The 25,242-nt window shown below is 35.5% G+C and overlaps 1 protein-coding gene across 1 annotated transcript; it reads right to left on the minus strand.

Annotated features, from left to right (window-relative positions):
• Positions 1 to 950: 950 nt before the first annotated feature.
• Positions 951 to 23,351, minus strand: CLDN16 (claudin 16). Its single transcript, XM_027538400.1, is given in 6 exon segments — positions 951 to 2,935; positions 3,600 to 3,791; positions 6,071 to 6,235; positions 9,569 to 9,671; positions 22,831 to 22,971; positions 22,973 to 23,351. Coding segments are annotated over 6 exon segments (906 nt in total). The 5' UTR covers positions 23,144 to 23,351; the 3' UTR covers positions 951 to 2,801.
• Positions 23,352 to 25,242: the final 1,891 nt, after the last annotated feature.

The raw sequence follows: 25,242 nt of genomic DNA on the forward strand, positions 1-25,242 counted from the left end.
GTTATTGCTATGAAAAGACAATGATAATTAATGGAGGACAATTTGATTAAAAAGCCACACATATGGAATGCACTCTTAAAAAAGAAATACATTGTCTTTGTACATATATGCATAAACAGAATATCTGGAAGAATGTGCAGATGTTCAATAGGATTTTAGGAGTAGTGATATAGGCAGAGAGCATATGGTCCCACTATATTTTAGTAAGATAAAGTTTGGTTGTTTGTGCTTTCCAACTTTCTATTATACAATGCACACATATAACTTTGTTAATAACAAAAGGCTAATTTCAGTTTAAAATGTGATATTAAAGATTTTATAAATTTATAAATTTTTATTAAATCTTTTTTGTTTATAAATTTTTTATTTTTCCATTTTATAATTTTTTATTTTTTCTTATCACAATTGACAGGACATGATTAAATTATAGTACTCAGATTGAGTGGGCTATTTTAATATTTCAATCTAATAACCAGATGTGTATATATTCTGGGCTTATATTATTTTTTCTTTCCAAGCATGTTGATCTATCACTGTGTGAATTACCGCTTCTTCACAATTTGACATTTGCTTTGCTGTTCACTAGCTGCTTTATGGCACCCCACTCCAGTACTCTTGCCCAGAAAATCCCATGGATGGAGGAGCCTGGTGAGCCGCAGTCCATGGGGTCGCTAAGAGTCGGACACAACTGAGCAACTTCACTTTCACTTTTCACTTTTATGCATTGGAGAAGGAAATGGCAACCCACTCCAGTGTTCTTGCCTGGAGAATCCCAGGGACGGGGGAGCCTGGTGGGCTGCCATTTACGGGGTGGCTCAGGGTCGGACACGACTGAAGCGACTTAGCAGCAGCAGCAGCAGTAGCAGCTGCTTTATTTGGGGATGCTTCATTGAATTACTATAGATTAGGAATAAAGATTCCCAAGGGAATTTTCAAAACATTACTAATGCTTTTCAGGATATGCAAATGGTTTTATTGAAAAAAAAATTCAAAGCAGTCAACGATTTCAATTATTTCCATAATCTTCTGAAATATTTCCTCATAGAAATGAAAACTTTCAGGAGGGAAAATTTTGTATCTCTAAAATTTAATTAATCATTTAATTAATTTACCCTGCCTTTTCACAGAAATACTTCAAGATACTTAATAGAATATACAAAATATGACAGACAATAAATCATAAAATAAATGTGGGAATAAAAAATTTAAATGCCAATGTTGAGTAAAAAACACAAAATAAATTTTAAAATGCTTAGAATAAAACCCATATAATTAATAAACATAATAATTAATTTTGCTAAATGTCAATTAAACAGTTAGTAACATCCATGAAGTAAAAGTGAATCAATAAATCACTCTTAATTCTAAGATTAGACTAGTATTCTCCTGAGATATTGGTAAAGAGATGCTTGTGAAGTATGAACATCATTTTCAAGGATATATGAACAAGATGCTATTATCTCATTTTTACATTATTTAGCTTTTAAAATTGGAAACACTTCTTTTGAGGGCTTCAGAAATTCACAACTGTATTTCCATTTTCCAGAGAACTAATTTTCGGTTTGGTTTTATAATCTGTTAAGGTACTGCATGACTATTACTGCTAATCATGTGACTTTCAAGGAAACAGAAAAACTAAGGTAAAATTTTATAGCTTTAAAAAAACTCTTTAGTTTAAAAACTGAAGAATGGTTATATTATGTATGTGAATAAAATCCATTAGCAATCTTTCATTGATTTCTTTAAATGTGTATATAACTCTGTTTTTTCAAAAAGCACATATTTTGTGAGGAAAATTGACTTTTTTTCAGTAGAGAATTGTGAGCCTTTATTGCTTTCAAGCAAAAAAAAAAATTATTACATTTTATCATATGTTGGCTCTTTTGCTGGGTACTGAGAATCCAGGGGTGAGAGGACACCCGAATCAGTGAATTCTAATATGGCTCATTCCTGAAAGGCATTGAGATGCCCAATCAATCAATACTAAGTGAACTCCCTGGTTTAGCTATTAACTGCTGTGGTTTAATGTTTGACAATATACAAGCAAACTTGGAGTAGTGATAAAATAATACACAGATCTCTTATGTTGCTAATGAGGAAGAAAGTCAGCACTGACTCTGATATTAATTTGGTATTAATTCAGCATTTGCTTTTGACATTTAGAGCATAGCGAGGGCACTTTTTATCTTTAACTCCCACCAGTGGCTGGTACATAGAGCTGTTCTTTTCTTTTTCTATTTTAACAGAATCAGAGCAATGGTAAGCTTTGATATACTGGTTTGAATTTGGAAAAATCATCTTCTTCAGAGTTATCAAATAACTCACTCAGTGGAGAATACAAAAAGTGAGCCAAAAGCCAAGGAAAGAGCTAAAAGCTTGTCAGTCCCTTCAAAGATTAGAATCTCTGGCCTCCTTTGAAAGTTTCTGTCCATTCTTAAAAAGAGTCATTTCATTTTAATACCACCATGTCACCATCTCTAGTAGCAATATAGAAATCACAGCAAATGTTTTTGTATCCCAGCAACCTTATCATCAAATACAGGGGAAGTGTGTGTGTGTGTGTGTGTGTGTGTGAGAGAGAGAGAGAGAGAGAGAGAGAGAGAGAGATGGTAAAAGAATGCGGAAGAAAGTAATAATTGAGAAGGAGAAGCAATAGGAGACTAATTTTTTGAGTAAGCTGAGCAATTAATTTAGTCGGACTTGAGGCCTAGATGTCTGTTCCTGGATAGGCCTGCTATTTGGTTAATTTGAACTCACTGATTAGTTGAACAACATATATATACAGACTGATACATGTCACCTCACACCCTGGTGTCGACAGCATACATTTTGGCAGTCTGTGTTCGAGGGATCGCATGTGACCGGGGCATGGAAACAGCTGTTGTTGAATAGGCTTTCCTTGTGGAATAAGGATAGCTCCTCTCAGGTCCAACATCTGTTCAGAAGAGATAAATGTAGCGATATAAAAATAATTATGGCTCAGTAAACTTTCGGGAAAGTGTAATTATATATTCTTCTCTCAAAGAGGCAAGAATATAAATATTTTAAGAAGGAATCATCTAAGAACCCTAGAAGAAAATCTAAGAGTTTTAACCTGAAAGTTGTTTTTAGATTTAAAATTCAGCCAAGTAATTTCCTTTTATTTTTTTTTATGAGAAGAGAAATTTCCTAGTTTTATTTCAGTGACATTTTAGTAACCTAATAGTAACACATTACATTCTTTAACAACAAGGATACATTTGATTTGACTCTGCATCTACTTCTCTGTTTAACTCTAGAGCTAAATTTAGTCAGTTGTGTGAAATGAGATGTATAAGATAATGACACATTGAAATAATCAATATCTATTTGGGTATTGGACACAATTGTATCTGCCCCCCCCCCCCCCCCCCCCTGGCCTTTTTCAACAAATATATCACTAACTGGATAGTAAGGTTCTAGTATTACAAATCAGTTGTCCTTGAACAATAGAAATTTCTAATGGTAATAGATAAGTATCAAGCTATCAATATTACTTTGGGCTGGTGAGATGTGTTTCCATTAGGTTGGGAAAAATAACACTGGAGGCAAGGAAGTGTGCTATTTTATTTTGTCCTTACCTTTGAACAGGTATAAGCAGCATGTGAGGATAGCACCAGCCAAAAAACAACCCAAAGAACCAGCCATTCCAAGCCAACAGGACCAACCAAATTTATATTGGATGCCAAGAAATATATTGTGCAAAACCAGAGAAGAACGTTCTACATAAACATCAACAGCATACCAAACAGAGCCAATTATTCCTGGGGCACCTGAAAGAAATAGAAATTGCTAAAAATAACTCATGTCTTTTCCAAATATAAATCCAAGAAGATTAAGTTATTCTATTGTATTGTATTTAAGAGTATTCTATCATGCTGTATTTAAGAGTAGTCTACGACTCCCCTGACCCACCACCCAGACCCATGATTGAAGTTATGTCAACTACAAAATCAGCACCTGTAATTTTAGTGCTTTGGGGTTAAAAACAAATAACTGAAGTAGAAATTGAAAATTTATCTACCACACCCACCATGTAAGAATAGACTAAGAATTTTGTTTATTTCAAATAAAATATAATCCTCACAGATTTGTCTTTCTGAAAATTGACTGGTTTGAAATGATGCAACTAGAGTCCTTTCAAATGTACAAATTACAGGTATAAATTGCATGTCAGGGCTCAGATTGGAAGAAAATATCATGGGCAGTTGTAGAACAAAAACTTATATGAAAATAGTGTTTCTGAAATCTGTAAGCCCCCAAGAAACTCTCACCTTTTTTCCTAGTAAGTCTGTGATTTCCATTTAAGTCACAATTTCATTGCATTCTTTTCACAATTATTTAATGCAACAAGTTTAAGAAGGACCTGATCGTGAACACATAATAACCTTTAGAATACAGGACATAAATAACTACATCTTTTCTGTAATACTGCGACCTATAGGTTTAGCATGAAAATTCTTTTTTTTTTTTAAGACTTAAAACAGATTTTATATATATATATATATAGCATACTAATTTCAAATGATAATTCCAAGGCTTTGGTCATCTTGGGTGATTTACTTCAGTCATCTTTTTAGCCATTCCTGCAGGAATTTTCTTCATTGACTTATTTTTCTTTAAATTTAGTTTTGATATTTTATGAAAAATAGAGTAGATTATCTAGTGATGTCTTGAATTCTAGAACAAAATTGCATAGCATTAAATCATGTTTAAATTTGCTAAACAAAGTATATTGTTATATACAAAAGGTTTATGTTTTCACTAAGCTGGATATGGGAATGGATATTTTGAAAAGAAAAAAAAACCAATAAATTATTGTGGCTTTTTAGTGTAATCTAAGGATCCTTAGGGCCTTGTGTGAAAATATCAGGGAGGTCCCATTTTTGACCATGTGATGGGTGAGACTTTCTGCTATGAGCTTACTCTGCCCACTTTGGGATCTTTACAGTAACAATTAAGAATGGATACTATTGCTGGGTCTTTATCCTAATTTGCAGACCAAGAAAAGGAGACAGATTAAGTTAACTGGCATAAAGTCCCACATTACACATATATACATATCTCCAAGTATTTTTAGTTTTGAAATTCTCATCAATTTACCCTTCACATCCCAGTCAGGTTCCCACTTAAATTTGCTTTGGTGACTGTTTCCTGCTACCAAAAAAGAAGACGGTTTTCACTCTGGAGGGTAAACTCATCAGTTTTCAATCTTCGTACATTTTGGTTTTTTCATAGTGCACTTCCTCCCAATTTGCATTGTGATCCAAGAAAGACACTGTGTTTTATTTAGGATGACTAAATTGAAATTAATGGCTGACCTCAGGAAAATATCAATTTTGCTGTTTCACTAATAAACCCCATATAAAGTGCGTCTTGATTTATTGTTTTTTAGTCTTGCTTGATTTATGTCTTCAGACATCCACTTACTCTCTGCTTAAGTGAAGATAAGATCATACTTGTTTATTGTTACAGATATGATCATATGAGTTGGCACATGAGAAAAGTCTAATAAATACTTGATACAACTTGCTGCTAAGTGGCTTCAGTCGTGTCCGACTCTGTGCGACCCCATAGACGGCTACCCACCAGGCTTCCCCATTCCTGGGATTCTCCAGGCAAGAACACTGGAGTGGCTTGCCATTTCCTTCTCCAACTTATACAACTTCTCCAACTGATACAACTCAGGTCATTGCAAAGAATTGGTGAGGATATGTACAGGCAAGGTGATGGCAGCTTGGGGCTTACTTTAGGATTTAACTTCAAGAATAATCACTAAAAAAGTTTTTAAAAATTTAAAGCTTTATATACTTTTTAAGTGGTTAAAAATTGTTTGAGGACATCAAAAACCTTGATTGGGGATATTAGCCAAAGATTAATATCTGATTACAAAACTAAGGAAAGCAGAGTTGGTAGATGTGCTCCTTATTCCTTCATTCTAGAAAAGTAAGTCACATATGATCCTAAAATGAACTCTTTCAGAACAACACCCTTCTTCATCCCAAAACCTTAGTTGAGTATCTTTATCCCCATCACTAGTCCAGACCAGTACCTGCTATTAGTAACGTGGTTCCAGCAACAAAGCTGATGCGGACTTTGATGTATGGCTCGTCAGGGAGGAATTTCACGCAGTCAAGTCCAAGGAGCAGAGTAATAAATCCAAATCCAGCTAGAATATCTGCAGTAATCATCAGCGCCCGAGTTACCACCAGCTTCACTAGAAGATCAGAGCATGTGGTTTCAGCATAATCAGAGGAAGGAGACATGTTAATACATAGAGGTGCACCAAAGGAAAAAAGGCAACTGCATACATCAACACATGCCCAGTGAATACAATCACACTGCAAATGTGCATGAACTTGAAAATAAATACTCTTATTTAATTTTTTTATAAAATCCAAAGTAATATAAGACTACTGACATTAATTGTTTAAACAAACATTATTTGTTTAAGCACTGCTTATTATGATCCTCTTAGCAAAATGCCTGGCATATGGCAGAGACTAAATAACTATTTCTCTTTTTGCCTCCTGTTTTGGAATGAGTCTTGTTCACAAGTATTAGCTGAAAGCTATGTTGAAAGTAGAGTATGTCTTCTTCCAAAGATACCCAATAAATATTCAGTAAATAATTAATCACTATATTTGTTTGAATTTCTATTGGAAAAATGTAAATAATTGGTTAAAATTTGATATAGACGAGAAGAATAAAATACTTCAAGATGTCTCACGCCAATTCAGGTGGGAGCCATCAGCAGATCTTTAGAAGAAGAAGGAACTTCTGTTACTAAGTAGATTATTTCTGGAAGCCAGAATCGTATTTTCTTTTAATTCCTCTATGTTGTGACCCCTCTTGGCCAACACTGTGCATTAGTCTATCCACCTTGCATTGTCAACTGCACATATTTTAAAGCCATCACCAATGAGAATATTTGGCAGAAAGTCTAGGAAAGAGAAGATCAGGGAAATAGAAGTGGAATAGTAGCAGTCATCTGTAATGGGAACGTCAACTGTGAAAGTTTCCTCAATTGTGAGTCCCAGTGATACTAAATTAAAACTAGGATAATGTTACCACTAATGGAGGATTAATTATCTGAAGTCAGAACTATTGGTACTTTAGCTGGCTAGTGGAAAGGAGTAATAAAAGTTATTGCTTTGATGTTATAGTAATTATGTTTTATTTTCATAGTGATTTGGGGTTTCATTTTACTGAAATAATTTTTTCCCCAATGATGAGACCACTTTAGGACCTACTTAGTAATAGACTGCCTGTAAAAATGTGGCCAATCTTCCTCATTTCAAATATAAAATATTTTCATAATCCTTCTAAGAAAGGAAATCAATGCATAAAATCAATCTGTACCTTAATAGGTGAATATTTAAGATATCAAAAAGTGACGATATTTTTAAAAATTTGACTCAAATTTAGGCCAAATCTGAAGTTCATTTTTTTTTCAAAATTGAAGAAAGAGAAAAATATGTAACTTGTTAGGTTGATAGTTTTTATATTTTGACAGATCTCCTTGATCCTCAAATGGGTATACACAAGTAAGCCTCCTGTTCAGCACCCCAAAACAAGTGGTCCCACACTCTGGAGTATTTCCCTTGAAGTTTTGTAAGTCCCCTTTGAAACTTAGGGCAACAGGGCCAGGATTGTCATCTGGATAGAGTGCCCTGGAATCACTGTGGGCCCTGGTCTTCCCCTGTCTGACCTAGACTCCCGTACCAAGTGTGATTCAGATGCTCCGTGGAACTTGAGGACTCACTCCTATGGTGCCATCCAAGGACCATATAGCTAGTCCACTTTCAAGAAGGCAGCTCTCTAAGTAGGTTGCTAATGCTGGCCAGTCAGGAATCTCCTTTTGGAGATTGTCTTGGATTTGGCTACCAGAATATTAAATACTCTGATTTGAAGGGATGAGGTGGACTCAGACTAACAGTATCAACAGAGTCCTAAAAAATGCATCTGAGTCTAAATACCCTAAGTAGACAAGAGCAATGAGAAAGGTGATCTAATTGTGATTGTATAAAACATATCAAAGACTAAAAATAAAATCCTACGCTCTTATAGGTAACATCTTCACAGTTCATTAGTTTCTTAGAACACATTTTTATCTCTTTTGTCTTTAAGCATACGGTAGAATTTTTAAAGAATATTAAGAGATTGTTTAGGATATTGTTTAAAAGTAATAGATAAAAATATATCAAGAGGAAAATGTGAAATAGTATAGGCAAAAGATACAAGACCATTTTAAAGTACAGTGGCTTTCTCTGTGTAGTATGAGATCATTCAAATCCTATGAATGATTTTATTGTCTTCTTGCATAAATGTACATAACAATATTTTGAAAGTTGGAAATATTGTATCTTTCTGTTCTTCTCAGCTCTAAACCTAGCCCTGAATTTCTAGAATAACCTAGTGTTCACACGAACACAAATGTTCATTCCTATTGACCAAATTGTGCTTCGTTCTATGTAAAACTAGGTTAAGTGCAAGGAAAAAGAAAAAACATACAAGGTTTTTTTTTTAGCCAAAAAAAAATGAAATAAAAGCCTTATGAATTATGTTAAAAAGTATTCCAGGCACTCAAATCCTAAATGGCAGAGAATGCTGTTTTTAGAGCACAACTCCTTTTAAGTGCTTTTCCCTGGACTAAAATAGCTGTCCAGGGGAAAAGTCACATTCTAAGGGTTTACTTTTCATTTATCTTGAGAAAAGAAGTTGCCATGTTGTACCACCACCCATCATTTTATTTGAAAGAGACTAAAACAAATTTGCTTTAATGACTGCACTAGTACTTAGCACAATTTGATGTTCTAACTAAATAAATAGTATGGAGAAGAGTGGAGAGAAATCAGTAATAAGGCTTTTCAATCTGTGAAGTCTCTATTCATAGAAACAAGGGCCTTGTTAACACCTAATTATACTTTAAAGCTAAAGGTAGAGAAGATGAAGGAACTGGCTTTTTATATCTGCTAATAATGTGTCACATATCTGAATTTTTTTCATTCCCTGATCCCACAGTCTGTATCTCTTTGCTTATCTCTTTGTCTCCTTATCTGTTCTTCTGTCTCTGTCTCTGCCCCTCTGCCTCGACCTTCTCTCTTTCTTAGCAAATCATTCACTGAAATATTGTAAACTTTCTATCTGACCTAAGTCATTGCTAAAAGACTTCTCTGAAGTCTTTTCATCCAACCTATCAATTCTAATCATAAAAATCACTGCCCTTAAAGAATTAATTTCATTTTTTTAAGTATGAGCCTACTGTGTATAAGGCACTACAACAGACTGTTTGTGGGAGAGCAGAGCTGAATAAGGTAACAATTTTACCCTAAGGGAATTTATAAATATATGGGAAAAGACTAAATATGCTAAAAATGCTTCAATTCACATTTCAGAAATAATAAACTAAAATTTTAATCAAAACATTTAGAACTGAACAGAACCTTACTATAGTATAGTAGAAGACAAAAACACATCATGGAAACCTGAGTTCAATTTCCTTTGGTCTTCCTGCCCTGACAAGGAGGGATGTGTAAGGCATACGTACAGGAGTGCTCAGCAAGTATAGAATCATACTCATCACAGGTGCGAATTCCATCAAAAGCATTTGTGACACACTCCCACCAGAGGCCTCGGCATTTTGTGCTCACCTAGATGTCAGAGAAGACAACATGTGAAACAGCCAGGCAGACACACTTCAGTTTACCTTGATCAAAGGAAGAACTTAGCTGTTATGAGACCAGTGCTTACAAGGGTGATCTGCATTTCATTGACAACAAAACCATATATTCTAGAGTATTTTCTCTTAAGCACTAACAATAAAGACTTTTCTCAACAGAAAGTAAGCTTATTTCCTGATTTGGGAGTGGAGGGGGAATCAGTCATGCTGAAGATGGATAAAATCAGAATTAAACACATTCAGATGCCTATGGTTGGTTCCATCATCAAGTCATTTCATTTTGCTATGCTGACATTTACTTATCAAAAAAAAAAAAATCAATATAACAATAGATGATCACTGTTGGCATCTTGATTCTATTAGGAAAGTACATTAATTTTTCTTCATCATGAAGATGAATCCCTTGAAGAAACATGTTATTATACATGAAATTCATAAATTTAAAATAATGGTCAAAGAAAGTTTTACATGAAGACAACAATAAATGAAATATAAAGACCACACGACTTCACCCTTGCTCCACTGACAGACTACAAACGCTTAAGCTATGATGTGGATATAAACAAACTGAACATTAATTTCATAAACCTGACAGTTGTAAACCACTACTACTTAGAAATGTTGTACAGATGATTCTAAAGATCCACTTTAAAGCTAAAAGGTAGCAGTGTACTGAAACTTCTCATACTTTATAAGCTGTAAGTCAAAATAGATTTCCTAGAATTATAAACATGCCAACAGGAAATGTTTTCAAGTAATCTTGACAGAACTGTTGCATATGGAACAGAGCTAATATGATTGCTTATTCTGATTTAATTACAGATTCACATTATTTTGGCAATCTGGGAATAGTTTAGTAAGATTTAAACACAAATTATCTTGGAAAATGAAAGCATAAAGTTTTTCTTAAAGAAAGAATAAATAACAGAGCAGAGTGGGAACAGAAATGAAAGGCAGGGAGATTATAACTGATGTGGAGAAGAAAGGAATATAGCACATTTTTATTTGCAAAAGAAAATTATATCAGAGGATAACTGTACTATGAAACTCCCTGCCCCATGTTCTGCTTTGAAGTTGTTTTGTGCAGCAAATAAGACTTTACTGCCAGCTGAAAGAGAAGTCCCTCAGTCGTGTCCGACTCTTTGCAATCCCATGGACTGTAACCTCTAGGCTCCTCCATCTATGCGATTCTTCAGGCAAGAATACTGGAGTGGGTTGCCATTTCCTTCTCCAGGGCGTCTTCCCGACCCAGGGATCAAACCTGGGTCTTCTGCGTTGCAGGTGGACTCTTTACTGTTTGAGCCACCAGGGAAGCCCAAAGTTGTATACACATAAAATTTAAACTATAACTGATAAAACAGACTTTAAATTGACACCCATTACTTGTGTTGTTTCTTTGAGCAAGATCTTACCTTTTTGAGCCTCAAACTCCTTGTCTTTATATAGGAACTAATGCTAGAGTGACTATAAGAATTAAAAATTACAAAACATACATAATACAAGTGATTTGCTCAATAAATGATAAAATTTGTAAAGTACTTAAACATAGTAACCTGAGTAGTGACTAAGTTCAGCATTACTAATGAACCATATGAAAGTTGAGAAAAGTAGATGTAATTGGTTGAATGGCAACCCCTGCCCCCAAATGTGACCATGTTCTAATCCCCAAAACCTGTGAATGGGACCTTATTTGGAAAAAGGAACTTTGTATATGTAGTTAAATTAAGAGTTTTGAGATAAGGAAATCATCTTCAATTACCAGGGTGGCCTTAAATCTAGTGACAAGTGTCCTTATAAGAGACACACATATGTACATGCTGCTATGTTCAAAATGAGTAACCAACAAGGACCTATTTTATAGCATATGGAACTCTACTCAATGTTATGTGCCAGCCTGGATGGGAGGAGAGTTTGGAGGAAAAAGGATACATGTATATGTGTGGCTAAGTACCTTCCCTCTTCACCTCAAACTATCAAATATTGTTAATTGGCTATATTCCAATACAAAATAAAAAGTTTAAATTATTTAAAAAAAGAGAAACGCAGAGGAGAGACAGAAAGAAGAGAAGGAGGTCATGTGACCACTGAGGCGGACTTCAGAGTGACACAGCCTCACGTCACTGAAGCTGAAAGGTCATCAGAAGCTGAAAGAGGCGAGGAATGCATTCACTCTCTTCTAAGAACCTTCAGAGGCAGTGCAACCCTCCCAACACTTTGACTTCAAACTTCTGGCCTCCGGAACTGCAAGAGTATATTTCTCTTGTGTTAAGTCAACAAATTGTGGTAATGTGCTATGGCGGTCTGGGGAAATGGATATAGTAGAGATGATTTGTACTAAACTATTATAATACAACAGAAAAAAAAAAAGCCTTCTCATAGCCTTTTACTCGTTGGAGTCTCAATGAACAGAAACACACTGGATCTAGTTCATTCCAACTTGAAGTAGGTTATGTGGACCTGAAGTCACTATTCTAATAATCAGAGATTGACTAATAATCTCCAATTTCCTGCTAACTCAGCTACTAAAATGAATTAATGAAATCTAATTTAGTCATTCTATGTGAGGTTATTTAGAAAATGAGATGAGATATACATTTCAGGATACTTATTTTAAGCTAAAAAGTATTTTTTTCTTGCCAAAATAATCCAGTAGTGGTGTCATTTTTCAAGGCTATTGATCATTTACCTGCAATAACCGTATTTAGAAAAGCAATGAGCTCATTAGGGGAAACAAGGAATCCAATTTCATTAGGTATTAATGCTCTAGGGCACAATATTAGATTGGTATTCACACTCAGTCAAGGTACGTGAGAATAGTGGCTGTAATTAACTAAACTTCTGTGTTAATATAGCACTTACTGGAGACACCCTTAAAGGTGACTTTGTGCACAAAAAACAAGGTTAAAAGATTGTAGGTTATTTATCACATTTAGGAAAGCCCTCCTTGCCTAAAATTTAGAGTCTTCACTTATCCTTCTGTTGTATAATGGCTTATTAAGAACTCTCTAAACGGCACAAAGGTAAGTGAAAATGTTAGTCGCTCAGTTGTGTCTGACTCTTTGCGAGCCCATGGCTCCTCTGTCCATAGAATTCTCCAAGCAAGACTATTGGAGTGGGTTGCTGTTCCATTCTTCAGGGGCTCTTACCAACCCAGGGATTGACCCTGGGTCTCCTGCATTGCAGGCAGATTCTTTACCCTCTGAGGGAAGCAAGCAACTCTATAATCCTTAAAGTTTTAAGAAAAGGTTCTTGCAAAGCAGACTGATGCTTAAAATATTATGGTTAATATTTCTTAAAGGGCAAAACTGTGGTGTTGGAGAAGACTCTTGAGAGTCCCTTGGACTGCAAGGAGATCCAACCAGTCCATTCTAAAGGAGATCAGCCCTGGATGTTCTTTGGAAGCAATGATGCTAAAGCTGAAACTCCAGTACTTTGGCCACCTCATGCGAAGAGTTGACTCATTGGAAAAGACTCTGATGCTGGGAGGGATTGGGGGCAGGAAGAGAAGGGGACGACAGAGGATGAGATGGCTGGATGGCATCACTGACTCGATGGACATGAGTTTGAGTGAACTCCGGGAGTTGGTGATGGACAGGGAGGCCTGGCATGCTGCAATTCATGGGGTCGCAAAGAGTCAGACACAACTGAGCAACTGAAATGAACTGAACTGAACTGAACTGAAAGGACAAAAACAACATTAACTATAATTTTATCTCACAGTGTTATCCAAAATGGACAATTCCAAATTTAAGCTTTGTCCTCTTAACATGTGATCCATATATTAATAGATAACATATAAAATAAAACTTCAATAATTTTTATTTTTTATTTATTTCAATTTTTTTTAATTATAAAAGTATGATAACACATTTACAGAAGACTTGGAAAATACAGAACAAGGTTACATGTAGTTCCACTATATACTACCATTATCTTTTAAGTAGATAAATTAAGATTTTTAGTTGGAGTTTCAATATCAAATTCAAAAATTAACAGAATGAATGTACAGAGAGGTAGAAGGATACAGTAGACCTGAAAAGCACTGTAAACCAATTCAACATAATTAAGATTTATACAATTTTCACACAACAGTAGGATAAAAACTCTATTCAAGTTCCCATAGACTGCAAGCTAGGAGACACTGGAACGTATCTGAGGATGTAAAACAAGGTGCAAAAATTTCATGGTCTAAAGGTATTGAAATCATAACAGAGCCTGTTCTCTTATTACTGTGGAATTATGATAGAAATCAATGTCAAAGATATTTGAAAATAACCCATATATTTTCAAGTGCAATGTGACATTTACCAAGAGAGATCTTTGACTTAGCCATTGAAAGCTTCCATAAAGTTAGGCTGATAAACAACATAGAGGGCGATTGCAAAAAGAAAGCATTTACTTTTCTGTAAATAATGTTTTCCCTGTTTTGTTTTTCACTTTTTAATTTTATCTTTAAAGGGTTTTTATTTTTATTATTTATTTATTTGGCTGTGACACATCTTCGATCCTTGTTATGGCATGTGGGGTCTAGGTCCTTGGTCAAGGATCGAATCCATGATCTCTGTTTTAGAAGCGCAGAGCCTTATCCATGGAACCACTAGGGAAGTCCTGATTATGATGAATTTTTATATCATTTCAATGAATATTTATTGATCCTGAAGTGAGGAGAAGTCAGTTTACCCAAGGTGTGACAGTAAAAGTACAAGACACAAATATGAAGCCAGCATAAATTTCTTAATATTTATTATTTGCCAACAGTAAAACATAAAGATTTTATAAGAGTACAGACTTCTGGCCAATGTGGCCACCTGGAATTCCTAGTTCCATGTAGCAACAATTAGCAAGAACTGAGTGGGTCTTCAAATTTCTGCCTATCATTGAAACCTTGCCTCAAAAGTCTGTCTTCTTCCATGAGATTCTCCCAGTCTCTCCAGCTAGAGATCCTACAGCAACCTGTCCATATTTCTATAGCATTTATAATGTTGCATTATCTTTTCATACACATTTATGTGCATCAGTCTCCCAAGTCTGTCTTTCAGACTATGTTCATTCATTCAGTGTCTGTCCCATGTCAGTCAACCAGCTAATGCTGAGGATACAGCAATGACCAAGATAGGAATGGCACCTTGTTTCAAGGAGCTTACAACCCCTGCTTCTCAGTGTATAATAGATGCTCAATAGACGTTTACTGAGAGAAAATATTTGTCGGTTTTTTTCTAATCCATACACATTAACTCTCATTTCAAATTTGCCATGGAAAATGGTTACTGATACACTAGATGTACAATTGATCTTTATATGTCCTTTCAGCTTGACTGGATAGAGTAGAATAGTCAAATCCAGGAGTCTAAGAACTATTACTGAGACTAGGAATTTATGCTGATTGGATGTCAGCCTAGACCCTATCTACTCAATTGACTCTGGAAAGTATTTACCATGGTGGCACTTTCATGCACTGGAGAAGGAAGTGGCAACCCACTCCAGTGTTCTTGCCTGGAGAATCCCAGGGACCAGGGAGCCTGGTGGGCTGCCGTCTATGGGGTCACACAGAGTCGGACACGACTGAATCGACTTAGCAGCAGCAGCAGCAAGGATGAACAGGATACCACATAGACAAGGCTTATGGAAACCAGACTGATAATCTCTCTTCCAGTTGAGTATGAAAGTGAAAGTGAAGTCGCTCAGTCGTGTCCGACTCTTTGCGACCACCAGGGTCCTCTGTCCATGGGATTTTCCAGGCAATAGTACTGGAGTGGATTGCCACTTCCTTTTCCAGGGGATCTTCCCGACCCAGGGATGGAACCCGGGTCTCCTGCATTGTAGACAGACGCTTTACCATCTGAGCCACCAAGGAAGTTGAGTATATAATGGCAAAAATTAATTCCTTAATCCTGGGATTTCTTATTCTAAACTCTTTAGCAGTTTCCCATTAAGGCGTCTCTATCCTGCTGCTGCTGCTGCTAAGTCGCTTCAGTCGTGTCTGACTCTGTGCGACCCCATAGACGGCAGCCCATCAGTCTCTATCTAGTCTTTGCCATTTTCTCTTTTCTCATCACTCTGTGTTACAAGCAACAACACACAATTTTGCCTACATTGTCTTTTTACTACAATTTTGCATGTGTCTTGCCTCTATATATTTTATACATCTTTTGAGAAGAGAGAAACTTAAAATACTGTAATTCACATTTTTCATATGTAGTAACTATACATAGCAAGTTAGTAAATACTTATTCTTGGCTGACCACTATCAAACAAGATTTTTCTTTTTCACTATGCATTATGTTATAATTGCATATGCATTGGGATTTATGTGTAAATATAAAATATAGGAAGAATAATGCACTAGCCAAAAGAAAACTGGGATAAGTCATGAAGATATATTTTTCTAAAAACCACCATAAAATAGAAACGTATAGTTTCACACCACTTTGCCAACCTCACACTAGTGTACTGCAACATTGAAGATGCAACTTACTGGCTTCCAGCACTAACTTGAATATATTTATTAAAATGCAAAAGTTTTAATAATACTAGAGTAAACAATGTTTTCTAAAACATGAAACATTTTCACTTTGAACAAAAATGGCTTTTGAATTTTTTTATACTAGAGTTCTGAACTTTTAATTTTTATATTTTATTTTCTTTTTCTTACTATTCTAGGGCCTAAAAGAACACAAGACAGGTATTTATAAGGATGAGGAAGCAAGATTAAAATAAACTTAATAAATGTCATCTTTCCCTTCTAGTCCATTTACATATCATGAATTTATTTGCTAAAATACGTTTGGTTAACTCTGCTTACTTAGCTGTGAAGCACTGGCTAAAGGTTTAAATGGCAAGAATGGGACAATGCAAACTTACTAGGTAAACTATAATGTCTGTGGTCTTCATGATAATATCATCTAATTTACATATATGGACTATATAAGTATTTTCATTGTAATATTTATTATTTAATTTAACCCATATATTTAATCATTTTAGAATGTTTTCCTTTTGATAGTATGGTATCTTAATTTTGCAATGTTTACTATCCAGTGACAGAAATCACAATTTATGTTGAGTGAATTATTATAAAGTATTAATTTCCTTTTATATCTCTCCTTTTCTTCATTTCTTTCCCCCTTTGAAGCACCAGGAAGAAAAGTTATATTTTCTAGATGAGAATACTCTCTTCACTAATTTTATTATGCATCTCAGGGGACTGGATCTTTATTGTTATCTGATTAAAAAGAGGAACCAGATCCACATATTGGAAAAATTTAAATTGCAACAAGATGAAAAGTCTTGCCTAAGAAAAAATAATGATCTTTCTACAGAAATACTTCTTGTTCAATGTGAGATTTCCAAATAGTACTTCATATTTTATTTCATTTATTTATTCATTCTTTTAGTAAGTTTGTCAAGTATCATAATAGGTACCCATTCGGTTTATATTAACAAATACCTCTTAAGTCCCATTATTTAGAAGGAGGTGCTAAGAATTGTAGGAGACAATGAGGCGAATTAAAGAGTATCTGTAGCCTCGAATGTCTGCTGAAGGAATTGGAAATCAGTTAGAAAGTACAACTAGTATAGAAATAATCAGAGTATATGCTAGCTATGATAATTTAAATATTTACTTTATATCTGAAAGAATTGTAGCATCATTAATGCTTGTCTCATGTCTGAAAATTGTCTTATGTCTGAAAGACTTGTAGCATCATTAATGCAAATGGAAATCCCAGGGGAAAATATGATTATGAAGTTAAAATGAATCCAAACTGGATTACCTTTCATTTGTGTTAATAAAATTTTAATCATAGCATTGCTTGGTATATGGCAAATTTTCTCAGTAAATAACTAACAAAAGTTGAACTGAAAAGTGAAAAAAAAAACTTGTGAAAAAAAATTTTTTTTGATAATTGAGAGACCAGTAACTTTGTAGAGAAGCTACTTTTCAATTTCACTATGGATAACGAAGAATTACACATAATATAATAACATATTAATAATGTTATTAATTCACAATTTTTAAATGCATTTAATATAATACTTATGCTATTTTGTCTTTATTCTCTGCCTTATTCTCCTAGTTACACAAAAAGGGAACAATCATAGGAACTAAAATGGAAAAACCAACAGCTCAGAGAAATGAACACAATTTGTCCAAGAGAATCAATAGAGAAAATAGGAACAGAACTTAAATCTCATATTTTTCCCTTCAGTGAACATTCTACAAAATGTCATCTCCTCCTCCAGAACAAAAACAAAGCAATAAACTGCAAATAGATGATAATATATATAACAGTTATTGACTGATTTATATTTGCCTGGTACTGTGGTAAATACTTTAGATACATAGGCTCATTTAACCCTCACGAGACAATTACAATGTGCATATCATTATTCTTCCTTTATAGGAGAGGAAATGTGGTTTTACAAAACCTTAAACGTTTGTCTAAATTCACACAGTTATTGCCTGGCAGGTTGAGATTTCATCTTAGGTCCTTCTAACATCAGGTTCAACCTGTAAACACCCACACTACAAAGGATTACCTCTCTGGCCCTCACAGGGTGCTGTGCAGCAACCTAAATGAAAAAGAAATGGCATGGTGTAGGAACATTTCTGCTTGATAACTTTTGCATAAAGATTAATTTTCCTCCATTTAAGCTCTAGGTGAATGATTCCATCCTTCCTTCCATTGCCCCAAAACAGGAAAGCGGATTTCAAATTTTACTTCTCCTTGTGCATCAGTCTCACAGTCAATTATCAATCCCACCAATTCAAGTTCATTAGCTTCCCATATCTTCACAACTTTTAATGCTTGGTGCCACACTAGTTTAGATTATCAATGTTTTCCTCCTGTTCTATGGCAAAAGCCTCCTAATTGGTCTCTGTGTAATTCATTTTACCCTTTCTAATGCCCACATTAGCCAGAATGATGGATTTTTCTAAAACACATACATATGTTTGCTTAGAGTGAACCACTTTTGTCTATGATATAAGATCTATGGTAGTGGTTTAGATCAGTCATGTTTGACTCTTGCAACCCCGTGGACTGTAGCCTGCCAGCCTCCTCTTTCCATGGGATTTCCCAAGCAAGAATACTGGAAAGGGTTGCCATTTCCTTCTCTAGGGGATCTTCCCAACCCAGAAATCAAACCTGGGTTTCCTGCATTGCAGGTGGATTCTTTACCAACTGAGATAAAGGAAAGCCTCATATAAGAATTATATTTTACTTGAACACAAATCCCTTGATGATCCAGCACCTATCGTCTTTCCTTACATTGGACACTCTTTCCATGCTGAAATATGTCTGAAGCCATTAACATATAGCATTCTCATACCTAGATTTCTGCCTATATCATATCCTGTGCTTGCAATACTCTCTTATTTTTCTAGCCCTTTCACCTGTTCCTCCAGTCTGTATTGGATACTTTTGGGTAGCCTTCACTTATTATTCATGATTGAGTGAGCTGGCCACTCAGAGGTACCTGTAATCACAGCACTCACTGGCCATAGCATACTGTGTCTATCAGCTCACCTTTCTGTCTCTCCCAATATGCTGGGAGAAACATAAGGAAGATCCAAGACTCATCCTCTTTCATAATCAGTACCCACTACAGTATCAGGAAGACAATAGGTATCAAAGAGCATTTGTGGAATGATAGATGATAGAAAAGAAAAACGAGAAGCACAAATAGAGGGATAAAGAGACAAAGGAGAAGAGTAGGGGAGAAAAAAAAGAAGAAAAGGGAAGTAGAGCATAAAAGATTTTTTAAAGGAGGGGAAAAAAGAAGGGGAGAATGAAATGAGAGGCAGAAGATAGAGAAAGAAAGGAGGGAGGGAGGAAGAATAGAAAGGAAAAAACAAGGATGGAAGGAGAGTGGGAAACAAGAAGAGAGAATATATGAAACTACAGAAAAATGAAGACTATTAACATTAGATTTCCTAGTGGAAAATTCTGGGGAGGCTCTAGATGCCATTGGTCCTCCTGTGTAGGCTGGCCATCTCCCTGGAAGACATAGTCATGTCTCTAGACAGAGTCATAACCAAGGAGTTCTGATGTTGAAGAATATAAGACTGAAAAGGACCTTAAAACAACTGAATTTGACTTCATGTTTATAATTGAGGAAACTGGGCCAAAAACACGAGCTGTGACATCCTCAGTAGAAGACAGTTAAGATGCAAACACAGGCTACAATAATCTCAAAACCCAAGTTCTTGTCACACAGCAGTGTTTCCAGGACACATGTGACCCAAGAATGAAGGAGGAGCAGCATTATGGCTCAGGACCCCTGCTGCCTGACTTGGGGCTGTGCACGACACAGTCCCATGCGTTTTTTCCCTAATGTTTTTATTTATTTATTTTTTATATTGGAATACTGTTGATTAACAGTGTTATGCTGGTTTCAGGAATATAGCACAGTGATTCTGATCATCAGTATGTATCAGTATGTATAACTGATGTATCAGTTATACATACACATGCATCTATTCTTTTTCTTAACTCAAAGAACTTTTCTCTTCAGGGCAGGTGTAAATAAGACAAAAATACTATTTTGTTGTATTTTGAGTATTCTCTAGTAAGGCAAAGGGGTATTTGAGCTTTATCTGCTCCCTGTTACTCACATTTGTTCTGTATTTTTGCTATTTGTCCTCTCTAGGAAGACCTCTGCTGCCATTTCTACTTTTTGAAATCCTTTGCATCTTTTTGAGGCTTTGTGTTCAATGGCTTTTACTCCCTGAGGCTTGCTTCAATGTCCCTGACAGGAAATAGTCGCCTATCTTCTTTGTTCCCTTGGTACTTCATTTCTTTCTCAATAAGAATTGGCCTCTGCCCTTTATTATAGTTTCATGGTATCTCTGTTCCTGTCTAAGTGTATACTCATGAAAAGCAGGACCTGCTCTTGTTTTATCTTTGCCTCCCCTAGTAGGATTAGCAGAGCACCTTTTACATGACATATATTTCATGTTTGTTATGTTATCCTGAACTATAGAATCCATTTTTCGACTTTGATGTCTTCATCACAATAAAAGATTAACAAAGTTAAAAATTCATTATATCCATTTTTGTTCAAATTTTATATGGCTATGCTTTTTCTTTTTTAAAGCACTTTTATTGTGTCAACTTTTTTTTTCCCAATAGTTGTTTAAAGTGAGTTGTTAATATGGACCAATTATATATGTATATATATCCATGAGAAGGAAGCAAAGAGGGAGAACAGTATAATTGTGTCAGTGAGTATCATATCTTGACGTTTATGGATAATATTATGACTTTACACGTTGCAAAATGAAGTAGCAATTATTATGAGAGATCCACAAAATATTGACAAATAAAGAGACTGCTGGAGAGAATTTTAAAGGTTCTTATAATGGGAAGTCTTCTTGGGGAGTGTTTATTATGATACATTTCAGGTACAGGATATATGAAAAAAGCTAGGAACTACTAACTGTAGTCCAAAGTTCGCAAGGATTTACTGGAGGTGAGAAAACTGGACTTCTCATTCCATTCATTTTCACTAGAAGTGTTCTTGCACAGAACAGATGGCAAATTGTTTGTATGTACTGAGATGAAATCAAGGAGACACTTTAAGTGCTAGTACTTCCAATCTATCTCAGCAAGGTCTGACTCTTTTAAAATTTTTATTTCTTATCAAGTGAAGTTATCAGTTCCATCAGCTTAAGGGGAAATATTTTCAAATTGATTTAGAAAATATTTTAAGAATGTTTTTAGATGTGATTTTGCATATTTTAAAAAAAGTAATTTTAAGTGTGCTCAAGTCCAGCATATTTTTGTATTCATCACCTAGTACTGACAGTCCATATTCTAGCAAGCTAATGGTAGCAGAATGTTTCTATCTGCACTTTCTGAGTACTGTTAAAAGGACAGTTTTTTATTTCATTCATCAGTTATGTGCATGGTCAGATAATGCACCCTGGACTAACATATAACAGACATCCTTTATAATATTTCAATTCTATTACAATTTTCAGAAATATAATTTTCAAGTTCTAGCTAAAGAAATACTTAAAACTCTATTGGCTTTGAAGTGCCATGTAGGAGTCAGAGGCAATTTAAAAGAAAGAAAAAAATAAAACAGAAACATAATAATATACAGAAAAACAGAAAGATTATTACTTTCCATCTGAAACTCCAACTTGAGTGTTTAACAAATAAAATTAGTAAAAAAATATAAAAACTTGCCCTCGGGTATCTTTCTTAAACTTCATAAAGTTATAGCATTTGTTAGAGTAAATTGTTCTCTTCAGGATGTACACAGGAGAACATAGTGGGTTGCTATATATTCTTTATTTGAGTTCCTGATATAGCTTCTTTTTCTTACCTACACTTTTTGAGGCCTTGCTAATGAATAGTTGCTGATTCTGAAGAATTGATTTTTACCTCTTTCAGATTCTTATAGCCACTGAAAAAAAATTTAAATTTCAAAATTACCTCATTCAGAACTTCTCTAGTGACAACAATAAAATTTTTAGATATGAACCTCTCACTCATCTCTTGGATGAACATTAGGTTCCCAAGAGCAACTCATTTTTAAAAGAGGGTTTCTTGACTCCATATCTGTCCCCTGCACTTTGGGACACACTGGAAAGATTTGGTTTCACACGGAATTTTTTATCCTATTTGGAAACTCCTTAAAAGGAGATTTTTCCATTACACAGTAATCGGGTATGACTTGAGTTTAATCATTTGATCAACTTTTAGATGTTTGTTTCTTAAGAAAGTCTATCACATTATCCTTAATGCTATATTCAAGATTAGCAAATTTCTGTTTGAGAGGAAGGATGTTACTGGAATGTTATTCAATTGGGTATACACAGCAGTGGAAGAGGTGTTTCTGGAAAGCATATACAATTATGCTTGTATGAGTTTACCTTTATGAAGAAAGGGAGGTTATCCAGTTACCTCATCTGTAAAATGGGATAACAATACCTACCCCATAGATGAGCTGTGTGTATTAAATAAGTTAATAATGTAAAGACTCAGTAAGTAGCAAGTAAGGAATAAATCTATCCACTTTGGCTAGTACTACAATCACTGGTCCTAGAATGCAATGCAACAGGGGGCTTAGGGAAAAGTCGGATGGACTTGGGTCAGTAAAAGAACCTACTGACTTCTTACCTCCAGGGAGTCATCTGCATTCACCATCCAACAGTCTGTCCAGGTGGCCACAACCAAGAACCCAGCAGAGAAAAAAGCAAAGAAGCAGGCAACATACTGAAGAAGATCCCTCATCTTAGCGAGCAGACTGTCTGGAAAGGACACATGGGAAGCTGCCAGCCCTGGGCCCATGCAGGTGGCTGGAATGCTGCCAGTCTTCTGTGCTTCTGGTTCCTGGGGATGTTGAAAATACTGCTCTTTTCCTTTTCCTTGCTCCCCGCTGCAGGTGTCTTAACAAACAGGCTGTAACCCACAGAGGGGTCTTGGAGGTCATTATCTGCAGCAACCAGCCTCCAATCAGAAGCTGTGAAAGGACTGAGGTCAGTGAAAGGACTGAGCGTGTTTGGGGTGGGGGAGAAAAAGAGCCCTGTTCATGGTTTCTGCCCAGACCGTGGGCTAATGGGAGATGATGGTCACAAGAAGCACGTGCCAGTGCCAAGATGGAGAGAAGGAAGAAGGGTTACACCCCATGCTGACGCCTGTAAACTGATCTTTCTCAGGCCCTCCAGGGAAAGTGAGCTATTCTCCTCCTCCCCTCAGTCAGGGGGCTACACGGTTGACCAAGCGCTATTTTATTATTAGGCCTATTTTAATATTCGCTAACTACCTAAGACAGGCTACTGGTGAAACTATGCCAACAAGGGCTTGCTCAAGGGAGTTTGCATTCCAAAGTGCTGGGCAGAACAGCCCATAAAGGGTTCCCAAGCACCTGGGCCCCAGGTAGAGCCATGGCTCCTAACCTTTTGACATCATTCAGTGGGAAAGAGTACGCATTTTAATCCAGACAGCTCAGGGTATAAATCCTTGTTCTGAAGTTTATAGGCTGAAGGCGCTTGGGCTCCAGTTTCTGTAAAATGAGGATATCAATACAAGCAGACATCATGACGTGCTTGGGAAAATAAAACAATATTGTGTCTGTAAATCATTTAGAATAGTGTCAGGCAATAGCTACAAATAGCTAAATGGTAAATATTAACATGACCAAGAATTCCCTATATGATTACTTTTTCCCCATGAACCAATGTTTGAAAAGATGCCTGAAAAAGAAACTGTATGTGCTAAAATAAAAGAAATTTTTTTAAGTGTGCAATATAGCATGGGCAACTTGAATTTCACCTGCACCCAAATGGGTAGCCTTATTGAGTATAAATGCTCGAAGAAGCAAAGTGCATGAGTTCAGTATGTCTGACTCTTTGTGATGTCATGGACTGTAACCTGCCAGGTTCGTCTATCCATGGGAATTTTCCAGGCAAGAATACAGGAGTGGGTACCCAGTCCCTTCTCCAGTGGATCTTCCAGACACCCAGGGATTGAAACTGGGTCTCCCACAGAATTGTAGGCAGATTCTTTACCATCTGAGTCCTAGAAAAGCTGATAAATATGCCATAACCAGTGGTATTTTAAAAATACTTAAAAGAACATTCAATCATCATCAGACAGATCTTTCTACACTAAAATACAGATTTGTAAATGAAAATTTAAAACAATTTATGTGGTTCTTAATGCAAGGGAAGGAAGGAGAAAGACAGGGGGAGAGAGACTGAGAGAGAAAAAGAGGAACAAGAGAAAAGGATTAGAAACAGGTCATTACTCTAGGAAGAATCAGCTACCAAGATAGTTATTTTAGTTACAGCTGAGGAAGGGATTACTTTTTTCCACTTAATGATTCAGTTATAATATTTAGGGTAAAAGGCTAAAATCAGTATTTTTTTATTTTTTTTAAATTTTATTTTATTTTTAAACTTTGCAATATTGTATTGGTTTTGCCAAACATCAAAATGAATCTGCCACAGGTATACATGTGTTCCTAAAATATCTTTAAAGTATACATTAAAATAATATACGTTTGTGACTAAAGTTTCTTGTTTTCTAACTTTAATTGATTTGTGTTCAAAAGTAGAGAATGTAAATATAAATGTGAGAGCTTTTGTAAACTCATATGTGGAATATAAGTCTATTTATTGCCATAAACAAGGCTATGTGTATATATATATACATACATATATGTCAGTAGTTGTCATAAGTTGGTGCATTACAAATTCTTTTAATTTTATTTACTTTATTTGTCTTATTTTAATTAATAATTGGAGAAAAGAATACTTATTTTTAAAGTGCTCACTCAAAGAATGGAATTTCCTATAGTGTAAGGCAGCTACAACACACACATGCTGCTTTGTGTGTCATAAGTGAGTCTGTCCCTGTGGCCTAAAATCTAAAATGCTCATGCTCTGTTGATCTGGGCAAGGAAACCAATTCCAGAAGCACATGCCCATTACAGGAAAAGCTCTGGACTTGGCTGCTAGCTTGCCACCCAGGGACCTTTCACAATGTACTTTTCCCGCTAACAATGCACCCAGGGCGATGGTTCTTAAA

This window comes from Bos indicus x Bos taurus, chromosome 1, assembly GCF_003369695.1.
Source record: "Bos indicus x Bos taurus breed Angus x Brahman F1 hybrid chromosome 1, Bos_hybrid_MaternalHap_v2.0, whole genome shotgun sequence".
Taxonomy (NCBI): domain Eukaryota; kingdom Metazoa; phylum Chordata; class Mammalia; order Artiodactyla; family Bovidae; genus Bos; species Bos indicus x Bos taurus.